The 11,929-nt window shown below is 41.9% G+C and overlaps 1 protein-coding gene across 3 annotated transcripts in view; it reads left to right on the forward strand.

The window, feature by feature from the left end:
- Window positions 1-11,929, forward strand: part of igsf3 (immunoglobulin superfamily, member 3) — an 80,466-nt gene that overhangs the window by 39,191 nt on the left and 29,346 nt on the right. For all 3 annotated transcript variants that reach the window (XM_020585835.1, XM_020585836.1, XM_020585837.1), the window contains 2 exons: window positions 5,706-6,125; window positions 9,386-9,772. In XM_020585835.1, coding sequence (XP_020441491.1) covers window positions 5,706-6,125; window positions 9,386-9,772 — 807 coding nt within the window. The remainder of the gene's footprint in view (window positions 1-5,705; window positions 6,126-9,385; window positions 9,773-11,929) is intronic.

The raw sequence follows: 11,929 nt of genomic DNA on the forward strand, positions 1-11,929 counted from the left end.
GGGGTTCAGTGTCTTGCCCAAGGACCCTACAACATGTGGACTGGGGAGACAGGGAATTGGACCACCAGTCTTCCAAGTGGGAGACCACCGATTTACCTCATGAACCACAGCTGTCCCTAGGACTAAGCAGTAGTATTGTGAATGTCACACACCACAGGCCATAAGTATATGGATGCCTGAGTCCACAGAAATGTTAACAGTTTTTCTCTCTCTGGGTTTGGGTGTTTAGATTCAATCAGGGGAAACCTGAACAACATCCAGTAGTATTTTACATCATGATGTGCTTCCAAGTTTTTGGTAAGTTTGATGAAAGCCTTTCCTGGTTCAATAGCACAGAAAGCCTGGCCCAACAGACAGGGTTTCTGTGTATGGTTTGGAAGTCTTGATCATCCAGCTCAACTTCATTAATGCTGTTGTGAATGAACAGGAGCAACCCCCTGCTGTCCAGAAAAGCAGAATGTGTTACGGCAGCAGATTAAAACCTATAGTTTTGGATATGGATACCTTGTTCGGGTGTCTACATATTTTTGGCCATGCCGTGTAGCTAGTAGGGTCAGGCCACTAACTCTCATAGCAGTTTCTGTTGATTGCCTCACCATGCAGTTTGCTGCAGTATTGCACAGCAGGCATCAGTGGATTCAAATATGTCAGAAAAAAGCTCCCTCATGGCTGTTGCCATTGTTACACACCTTTGATATCTGCTCCTTCAGTTTGCAAAAGTTTCCAACATTTCCAAACTGTGGTTACGCTACCACTGGTGGGGGAAAAAGAAACCAGAGCCTGCAACTTAACACCTGGGAATTTAAATAGACACATAAGTGCACACATGTACACGCAAATGCAGAGAAATACAATAAATTTACATTGGTGTGGGTACATACACGTATTGAAAGGAAAGAGCACATGCTTACATGAGTGAGAACATCTGTAGCAGAGGTAACGTCCAGACAGTACCGTGAATCCTTCCAGGTACTCCTGCTATCATCATTTCTCATAACAAGACCTCGACAGACAACACTAGTGTGGGTGATAGGATCTATAGTATCTGCTGATTTTGATCCATATTTTAAAAAGTTCCAAACATTAAATGCACAAACAAACATTCCTATTTGATTTACTGCTCCTTCTGCTTTCTAAGGGATCCTTTCTGCTTGTGCAACTTCAGCAGTCATCTTACATTTTGCAGAGAGGTGTTATAAGTGTGGGTGCTTGCAAAATGCACAGATCAGAGTTCATACATTATCGTCTTTTTCACTCCTCGCGTCGTCTTTGTGAAATCTCCGTTTTTGTGTCCTCGTGTCCCCCACGCCTCTATCCCAGTGTGACGACTTAAAAGCCCAGCTTGAGGGATGACAACCGTTGCTCACTTCAGAGGGCTGAGAGAGTATGGGAAGATCAGGAATGGAGAGAGATGAAAGCAAAAATTGCAGATGAGGTAGGACAGCAAGGGTAGGTTTAAAGATTTATAAAGGATTGACGGCTTCTGTGTCAGTCAAAAAAGCAGAATAACACAGTCTTGTTTTTCTTCACATCCAGACATGAGAACTGCGATCTTAAAATTACCTGATTTATCTTGAAAAATGTATTAATTACTCATACTTGGAGATTCATGGCTCTGAATGTGATACAAATAAGAAAAATTAGCTTAAATACTTTATAAATGCCTTAAACTGTTTATTGTATGGCTCATTTAGTTGCAGTGAATACATTTTTTGCAGTGATAAAATGACTAAATGTGATGCTAAATGTTTTCAATATGTTAAAAATGCACTGAAAGGACACGTTCCCATTGACTTCAACACACTTTTTGTGGAGGTTTTGTCAGAGTTGCTGAGGAGAATTAAATAAGTTGATTAAATCCTTTAAACATATTAATATCTGGCATTAGTTCATTGAGATGTACTGTAGGCACAAAAGCCATCAATGTTTTTTATTTATGTTACAGTTAAACCCTATTTTTATGCCTCCATGTCAGCAATAGCTGCTGCTGAAGAATTATGTTTTTGAGTTGTCCATCTGTCCGGCCCATTCTTGAGAACACAAAATGTAACGAACACCTTAATGGAATTTTGGCAGATTTGGTACACGTGCCCACTTGAACTCAAGGATTAACTGATTAGATTTTGGTGGTCACGGTGAAAGGTCAGTGACCTCATGAATGTCCCATTTAGATAAATTTCACTAGTTGGTGATGGCATACAACCATGAAGCAGTAATTCTAGTTTGTAATGTGATGTAACGACATTGAACCTAAGACAAAATTCCCTAAGGGCATAATAAAAAGTATATCTTTATGTTATATTAAATGTTTCTTACATAGGAGTGAATACAGTAGTGCTCTCGGTAGGCACTGTTCTCAGCTGGGGATTGATTTGTGCTAGTGAGTATTTACTGCAGCAGGATGCTGAGTGTCAGATTCACCTGAAATAAACTACAGCTGTCATGTTTGCTGTAATAAAGAAACATAGTCGTATGATGTTGCTCATTTATATGTTTACAATAGTTTTCAGACAATAGTTGCGCTCTTTAGCTATATGGCTGCACCATGTCAAGGTTTGGCTTCACTTATTAGCAGGATAAATTCATAGCTGGTTTTGGTCTCATTCGGGGTGTTGGTGTGGGAAACAGAAAATCCTCAGATTTGTCTTTTAAGGCTTCTGTAATAGCTGTAAATAGTCACACAGCAGTTACAGTATGGCTAAGGTAGAACAAATCAATACAATTTCCCCACAAGTGACAAGAATCAGTGGGCACACACACAACAGCTGCCCACAACAGTTGAGTGTGTGTGCCCAAGCATGGCATCTCATGATGTTCCTAATCCCTCCCAAATTGAGGTCAGTGGGGCTGTTAGGGGATCTTGGTGTGTTTACAGCCTCAGCCCGACCCCTTGGGAACACTGAGATTGGTTGGTGTTGTCAAACTAGTTCTGTCTCCAACATTTATCTAGGGATCTGATTGACTTCATCTCAAACCCTCTCAACCAAAGTGTTAAACATCTCTGTAAGAAGCGGGTCATGAAATGTGCTGTTTCACAGGTGGGGTCCAGGGATAGGGGCCTGCTTCCGAGTTGGGTTGGTGTTGGAGGGTGCAGTTGTTATAGTAACTCCCGGCTGTTCTCAGCGGCCCTCATGTGGGAGTGTTGCTATGGCAATGGCAAGTTGTAGCATAGGTGTGTTTTTGTGGTAACAGTATGTCTATGTGAGACTGCCGTTCACTCGGTGGTGACTGGAAAGTCAGCACCACCAGGTCCTTCAGGAGCAGAATCGGACTTCAGTGATACTTGTGCAGTGGCAATGATCTTTTATTTGATGATGTCTTTTTCAGACAGAACCTCAGGTTGTATAGAGACAATGTTGTGTGATAGGAGAAATTAACTTGTCTTCAACAAAGACTAGGGCAGTATGGTTAAATAGTTCCTCAGAATCTTTTATTTTAAAAGCACAAATTTGTAGAACAATAACATAAAATCATATCATCCACTGAAAGTTAGTAAATAATAATATTGAAGAATTTTCATCCAGCACTTGCAGCCATTTGGAGAGACAGATGGCTCAGCCTTAACCTGTTATAAATAATGCATCTGAATATAAACACTAATACTAGCCCAGTAAGATTCCCATGTTAGTGATTTTATCATACAACCAACAAATGTATCAGCAGAATGGTTTCGTTCCTGCCCATGACTACCATTTGCCTCCACTGGTGCTAGATTGTTTATCAGTCAGACCTAATCAGTATTTTCAAAATGGGTTTCATCACTGGAAGCTGTTTATTTGTGTCTGGGCTTAGCGAATGCAGCATCTCATTATAGCAGCACTGTGTCTGACCCACCCGATTACCTGCTGTATTTTTCTGCCATTTCTGTTTTATCATTGTCTTTCTCTTTGAGTGTCTTGTTAAACCCCTGTAACCAGATGCCAAGTCTTTTCTCTCTGCCTCTTCTATCTTCTCTCTCTGATCTCTCTGCCTCACCCCTACCCCACCCGTTTGTTTCATTAGTAATGTCTGTCTGTTCTTGCAATCGCCATCTCTGTTTTACTCATGTTTTCACACAGAGACACATTCATTGTGTGTGCATACATGCAGTTTGTACTTGCATACATTCAAAAGAATATAGCTATAAAGCCATTTCCAGTATCTATGTTCAGGTGAGTTGAGGAGAAGCACAGATCTCAGACATGCTGATTTGTAGTCTTTACAGTGACAATCCCTTAAGAGCCTGAATAGCCAAACATCTTGAAAAAGCTCTGCACTGCCATAAACCCACACAAAACGCTTCCATTTTCTGGTTTCTAGGAAGGACTCTCAGCCACCACATGGCAATGCAAGAAAGCTTCTTACATTATTCGCTCATTTCATTTTATCCCAGCTCAGCTTAAATGGTTGACTGCTGTCCATTGTGTCTGTATATTCTCTCCCTCTTAGGCATCGTGTACATGTGCACATATTTTTCAGATTCACCCAGTGAAGTTGAGCACTGCACGAATGATTGGCAGACAAAGCGAGGGATAGCATCCTTGCTCAGTTGAGAGAGCTCAAGCTCGGCATACTAGACCTGCTTTTTCATTATGACCTTTTGACCTCGCTTCAGCTGTCATTAATGTTTTGGAATTGTAGGTCCGGTACTGATTATGACACAAACACACACACATTAGTTTTTCTTTTGGAGACTTTACATTGACTTGGATTGTTTCCTGGAGACTTGCCTACCCCTAACTCTTACTCTAATCTTAAACCAATTCTTCACTTTAAAATGTAATGATTTAGGTTCTGAAGGTTTATTTTTGGCCCCAAAAGGAAATTGAGTCCCCACAGTGTTACTGTGTAAACAGATTTGTAATCATAACACGAGTAATACAAGCCCCCCTAACCACACACACACACACTGGCACCTTGGTACATATCCAAAAATACCTCTTTAGCTAGGCTATAAATGTTTATTTCTGTCAACGCTCAGACTGTTTTCTGAAATTATCACATTTTGATGTCTCTGTTACTTTCTTTCATTTAACTGTCCCCCTCTCTCACCTCTGCTGTTCTCAACCATCTGGCTTGAAGTCCATCCTCTTGTAAATTGAAGGGCTGGGCTGAATTCATTACAGTAATTTTAACTTGCCGTTTGTATATTTAGTATTGTGTGTGTGATCAAAAATGTTTGAAAAGTAAAGGAACCCAGCTGTAAGATGCCTGTTTGGAGCTTTTTTATGTTTGCTATAACAAACCATATGGGATATAATTAGTCTAAAAGAAGTGCCAAGGTGTTCTCTGGAGATATCTGGTGGTGTGAGATAGAGGAAATGCCATCAACACGCAGTGACATGTGAAAGTCATGTATGAGAGAAGAAATAGAGGGCAGTCACCTCAGAACAAAACCTTGGTTGCATTAACATGTTTTCCTATCACTGGGGAGTAAATCAGATTTTGAACCTCTTCCAGCAGAATGAGCATTTATTTTCACTTCCATAATAGTAGGTGTGAACCAAAACAAAACAGTTTTATAATTGCTGGTCCTTCACCTTTAGCAGCAACAGAATTACATGATATCTGAGGATTTTTATATACAGTTTTTTATGGTATTTAAGGGACCACGTAGTACTTTTCCATAAATGTGTTATTCTAACCTGGTCTTGGCATCCCCAGTAACCTTCATATATTCCAACTGGAGTGCTAATTTCCTCTTCTTCTTTTCTTTATTTTTGCAGTCATTGCTGACTCGTTGACAGTAACGGCTCCAGCCCAGACTCTGTCCAAAGTGGAAGGTGATACACTGCAACTTACCTGTGAGGTGTCTCGGACCACGCTACAACATACTCATTTGTCAGTGGGTTGGTACCTTCGATCACCGGAGGACGCCGCTGCACCACCGCAGGAGCTTGTCACCTTGTCGAGGGACTTTGTTCTGCGCTCCGGGGGTCCGTACCGGCAGAGGATGGCAGCAGGGGACCTCAGGTTGGATAAAACCAGCACTACGGCCTACAGGCTGACCATTCACAAGCTTCAGCCAATGGACCAGGGCCTACTTTACTGCCAGGCTGCTGAATGGATTCAAGACCCAGATGACAGCTGGTTCACCATGACCCGCAAGCAGAGTGACAAGACTCAACTCCGCATTCAGCCTACTGGTGAGTAAAGGGAAGAGATTCTGTGAGAAAGAAGGGGGAGTGATAAGGAAGGGTAAAGCTGTTTGTCAACTCTTAGGCTCCCTCCTGTTCTTTAAAAAGGGCTCAACTAAACCTCCACAGACTCTTCACTTTTGTGTTTGTGTCTGTTTGATGGGTAATATTACAAGCACATATAAGAATAATTTAACCAGCTCCAAGCAATGTGGGCAATGTGGGTGTTGGACACCTACAGTATATCTCCTACATATAAAGTCTCTCCAGGCAGCGGGTGACCTAGAGATCAGAAGCCAAAAGTGGGTTTTTCAGTCATTCTTCACCAATAATTACACCAGCGTAGTTTGTGCCTGAGTGCATTAGTGGGAGAAACCACGCTGCTTTAGTGTGGTTGCCAACTATGACTCTAATGGAAGCGAGGAAGGGAGTTACCAGTCAAGGGAGGGAGAGAGAGGGGGGCTGCCAGGGAGGCATGGTGTTGAGTAAGTAACAGGGGGTGCATGTTAGAAGTATATAGCTGAAAAAAAGAGCATGGTGAGATGGCTGATGAAGGAATGTCTCATATGATAATGATCTAATAAGCTGTCAACATCTAGACTTGATGAACCAGAAACAAAAACGGCTTTACAACTCCCCACGTATAATCTCCCATCCGACTTGGCCCCATCACATACACGAACAATCTCTTTGTATTTTTTTTCAAGAAAGAAAAAAAAAAAGCGGTGGGTGATAAACTGCTTTGACTTTAGCTCAATTACCAAGGCAGCATGCAGTGGCGAGTGTCTCATGCCAGTAAATCACTTTAAAGTGGAATCGTTTTGCCTTTCACCATTAAGCATCGGATCCACTCTGGACCAATACAAGTTGATGGTGCCCTAGATAGTGCTGGGTGGATGAGAAGGAGACTAGGAGCTCACATGTACAGCAGGTTCATCAGATGAGTTCCTGCTACTTCAGGCAGGAGACAAAGGGCACAAAGCGCTCCCCTCTCAGCAACCTTGGTCACTCTGTCTTCGCTGTAATATACAATGGATGGCGGTGTTGTTGCGTGACAAAGGGAATACAGCAGTTTTGATGCAACTTGTGAGCGCTCAAATCTGAGTATATCCATAAATTTATCTTAATTTCTTCTCGTGTACTTGAGGGCGTAACTTACATACCTTTTGACTGAACTTGTGTATTTGATGTCACACCTGTTTAAGTGCGTATCTGACAGAGTGCGAGAAATTTAGAAAGAAGCGAGAGCAGCTCCTCCACCAGACTCCTGTTATTAAAGATGGAGTGGATCTCAAGACAGCCCCATCACTAGCTAATCACCCACAGCCGGTATCAGAGAGAAGAGTGACGGACAGAATCCTAATGTACTTTTCACTTCCAGCTCCATCTTTCTTTCTTTTTATTTTTACCTCCTTCCTTGTCTTCCACTCTCACATCACTTCTCATTTTCTGCAGTCATGTCTCATCACGTTATTTTTTTCCTGTTCCTTTGGTTTCTCTCTCCATCATTGACTTCCTCTTTACCTCTGCTACTTGCATTGTTCACTTTTTTGGTTAACTCTAAAAACTACTGTAACACATGCTAGACCTACGTGGCTGTTTCCTGCATCCTCTGAGCTTAGATGAACTCTTCCACAGTCCTGATACTAGAACTCCATGCTTAGTGGTGACGGGTTCGTGTCCCAGGTGGTCTCTGTGGTCCTCACAGTTTTTCTGCCCTACCTTACTTCACAGTTACTTACATTTAGATGTTATAATACAATGCTTTGCTGTCCTGCTGCTTGCAAAGCTGTTCTTTTTGTGGACTTCTGTGGGTGCGGATCTGTGTACAAGGACTGCAAGTAATTACTGTTTCATCATTGAGTTACTCTGGTAAATTCTTTTAATAAGTCATTTTTAGTCTATAAAATGTCAAACACTGTTTAAAAAAAAGGCAAAGTTCAAAGGAGACATGCAGTACAAAGCCCAAAGGTGTCTTATTTACAATAAAATAAAACTGTCTAAAACATCAAATTCTCACATTTGATGTGCTGGAACCAGAGAATGTGTGTTTTTATTTTTATTGCCATAAGTTATACATAAACTTTTGATTTCCCATGTATTATTTATTGATAGATAGTATTTGTTAAAACATATTTAGCTCCATTATTGTAGTTTTTTCACTGATGGTCTTTTATTAACAGCATTCCATTCCACACCTCTATGTACTTTGAGTTGGTATGTCAGTATTTAGTATGTGAGCATTTATGTGTTTGTGTATATGAAAACAATATCCCTCTCCTTCCCATTATAATGTTCCCCTGTATAATGAGCTCTATACCAACAGCAGGCTTTGAACTTTTGCACATTAGTGTGTTTCTCAGGAAGTCTGTTTAAAGTCTTTGTAATTACAGCTTGGGGCTACCACCTCACTGAGAGGCAAAGCAGCCGTCTCTGATACATACCATGCTCATCATCTGGAAATTAATACAGCAAATAAAGCAGAATACACAGTCATACACATAGCAGAACACACACATAGCAGCAGCAGCAGCAGCAGCAGCAGCACTGTGGACTAGCTCCAGCAGTGTTTGCTCTGTCTGTTCTTTGTTAGACCATGAAGGAGGAGGAAGAGAGACCGCCTGACTCTGTTTAAGACTGCTGAAGAGAATTTTAATTAGATGTGTTTTTTATTGCAGAGGTGAAACCAAGGGGGGAGAGGGAGCAGGGCTCCCTGAAAGATCAGCTTTTTACTGGAGCGATGCACCGTTTGACCTCTGTCTTCTCTAGTTTCAGCTTTCTATCTCTCTGGCACTAACTGGTGTTATTTTATTGCCCCCACCCCCACCCATCCCTGACCAACTCAAACCCTACCTCTATCACCCACCTTAATCTTTTCATTCTCTCTGTTTTAGCACACAGGTTTGGCAACCCACACTGTGGATATAAAGAAAATGCAACAGTGTTATGAATTTCAATTTCAGTCAATTTTTAGATGTCAGAAACAAGTGGGGGAACATCATAACAGTCACCTTCTCAAAGAAATATCTTCCAGACTACTCTTTCCATTTTACTGCTTTATTTATGATCTGGTGCTGTACTAAGGGTTTGTACATTTACAGGTGTTTCATAAAATTATCTAAGTGACAAATATGTATGGATTTGATTGCTTCAAATGCAACAAACTACTTTCTTTATGTTTCCCCCACCTCACCACACTTCTGCCTGTACTACTAAACATTCCTTTGACTTGGAACTTTCTTCTATCTTTCCCCATCTCTTTCACTCAGATCGGGACTTCAGCATCCAGGTGAGCACGGACCGACGGTCCTTCACGGCCGGTGAGCCGCTGGAGCTCCGCTGCACCATTGAGGCCCAGAACGTCCCTGAGCGTTTCTTCTCGGTGTCGTGGGTCTTCAGCAGCTCACCGGTGGCCGTGGTGGGCCCCAGTGCTGTGCCTGTCCTGGGCCAAAATTATGTCACCCGTGAGGCGGCTGGTCAAATGACCATACGTAAAGAGAGTGCAAATGTGCACCTGCTCAAGCTGCAGCACCTACGTCTCGAAGATGCTGGGAAATACATCTGCCGTGTAACGGAGCGAGAGAAGACACCCACGGGAGACTTCATCGACCGCAGCAAGAGGTCTCGCAATGTCCAGATCACAGTGCAGCCACTCAGTGAGTAATAATCTGTTCACAAGGCCACTGGCTTAGTTAACCTGTCCTTAGTTGTCAATTACACTAAGAAGTATGAGCTGTTCAACAGTTTTATCTTCATATAGGAAGGATGAAATGTCATGCTAGGCTCTTCTCCAGCTTCTCTGTCCCCTACCCCCCACATATTTTGTCCAGGGTGGCCTAATGGGTATCTGCAGCCTTTGTTGTTAACCGTGAGTAAGAGGGGAAAGGATAATGCTGTTCTCCTGATGTATTTTCAGTTTGAGTGGATTGCTAAGGATTGGTAATGCAGCATTATGGTCCTTTCCATTTCCTTGGCTTAGCTGGCAGGAGGGTAACACTATAGTAGGATAATGGAGAGCAGACGAGTCCAGACTCCAAGAGGCTGAGCTAACAGCCATGAAATGAATGCGTGGAGAAAGAAAAGAAGCAGAGAAAGGGGCATACCTCTCCAGGGCCCTCTAAGTGGCTCCCCAGGCTAAATTAATGTTTTCTGCTGGAGCAGACCTCTTCAGCTGGTTTAAGCAGGGCTTGTTGGCGGGGTTGTGTCAGGCTTACAGCTGATCGATGCAAAATTACAGTCAAACCTCTAAAACCTTGCTCACAGTCCTGGAGATTTTTCTTTCTTTTGATTGTGGAAGGAAAACCACCTCCATCAGTGTGGGTCATATGCTCAATCCACTTTTGTCTCTTAGGACAGGAATAGTGCATGGAGCCTGCTGCTCACAGTGTATAAAGCATAATGACCACAGAGGAGTTTCTCCTCTCAAGCAGCCAACACTACCTTACCCTGACCACTCTGCACCCCATGCTTAATCAGCCTGAAACAATGGCCCCGAGTCTGCAAGAGTCTCCAGGGAAGCTCTCACTATGGCAGGTTTTGTTTTTCCAACAAAAAAACCTTAATGTCCTATAAAAGATGTTTATAGTGATTACACAGGATAATAGTCATGGTTATTGGAGAACTTCCATTAAACACAGCAGCAGTAGTCGTGCCTATCCTCATGTCTGCTTTCTCTAACCTGCACACACATGCAATTGCCAGATGTGCTTCATCATTCTAACTGGGGGGAATCAGGTGAGAGTTGGTAATAGGGTGCAAGTGTTTAAGTTGGTGAGTCAGAGGCAGACAGAGATGACAGCACAAGAAAAACCGAGGTAAATACTTCTAACAAATCAGTGTTGATGGATGAGGTTACCCTTGCAATGAGAGGTGGAGAGAGCTTATGTCACACTGAATCTATGTCACATAGAAAGGACTAGGGCAAAGGTAGGGACAAAAAGAGAGGAGGTATACCGGAAAAAAAAGATAAAGAAAAGAAAGAGCAGCTCATGGTGAATGCGAAAATTTAAAAACCAAAGTTCAAAGTGAAGGGAAAATTAGAGACACACAATGCTCCACTGAAACTAGAACATTTTAGAAAAAGAAGAATGGTTGGATCTACATGTATAACTGTCTAACAGTCCTTTCCTCACCTTCCCAGTGTGGAAAAAAGAATCTACCGTCATTTCCAAACTATTGAGCACACCTGAATATAAGCTGCACCCACTAAATTTGTACATAGTCGCAGGTGTCCACGTTGTAACAGGAGATATTTCAACAGCCAGATTGATCGCCTTTAACTTGAAAGCTGCATCATATGCATTTCGTTGTGTGTTTTCCATGATGAGGGTGTGTGCATGAAGTGAAAAAAGTAGCAGCTTATAGTGTGGAAATTACGGTAGTATATTCTCAGCGTGGAAAAAAAACATGAAACTGTTAAAATTAAAACTGAAAGGAATAAGAAAAAATGTAGAGTTTTCCTTTTGTTCAATTTGAGTATGATAGAAGTAAGGGGAAAAACAGAGAAACCTAAAGTACACTGAAAAGAGACAGCAGTGTTGGCCCTGTAGGGCTTGGAAGAGCTTTTGGGTCAACCAGAGCTCCATAATGTTGGATGGACAATGAAGATAGATAGATACTTTATTACAGACTCAAGGTCCAGATGTATAAATACTAAAAAAACAATAAAAACCATAAAACAGTCAACAATAAATAACAATAAAAAAAAACAACAACCACCAATAAACAACTACCTTTTGGGATGAGAGATGAGAGTCGAGATAAAGCAGAAAAAGAGTCAGAAAAGACCTTTATCCTCCTCCTCCTCCTCTTCT

The sequence above is a fragment of the Monopterus albus genome, unplaced genomic scaffold (assembly GCF_001952655.1).
Source record: "Monopterus albus unplaced genomic scaffold, M_albus_1.0 scaffold380.1, whole genome shotgun sequence".
Classification (NCBI taxonomy): domain Eukaryota; kingdom Metazoa; phylum Chordata; class Actinopteri; order Synbranchiformes; family Synbranchidae; genus Monopterus; species Monopterus albus.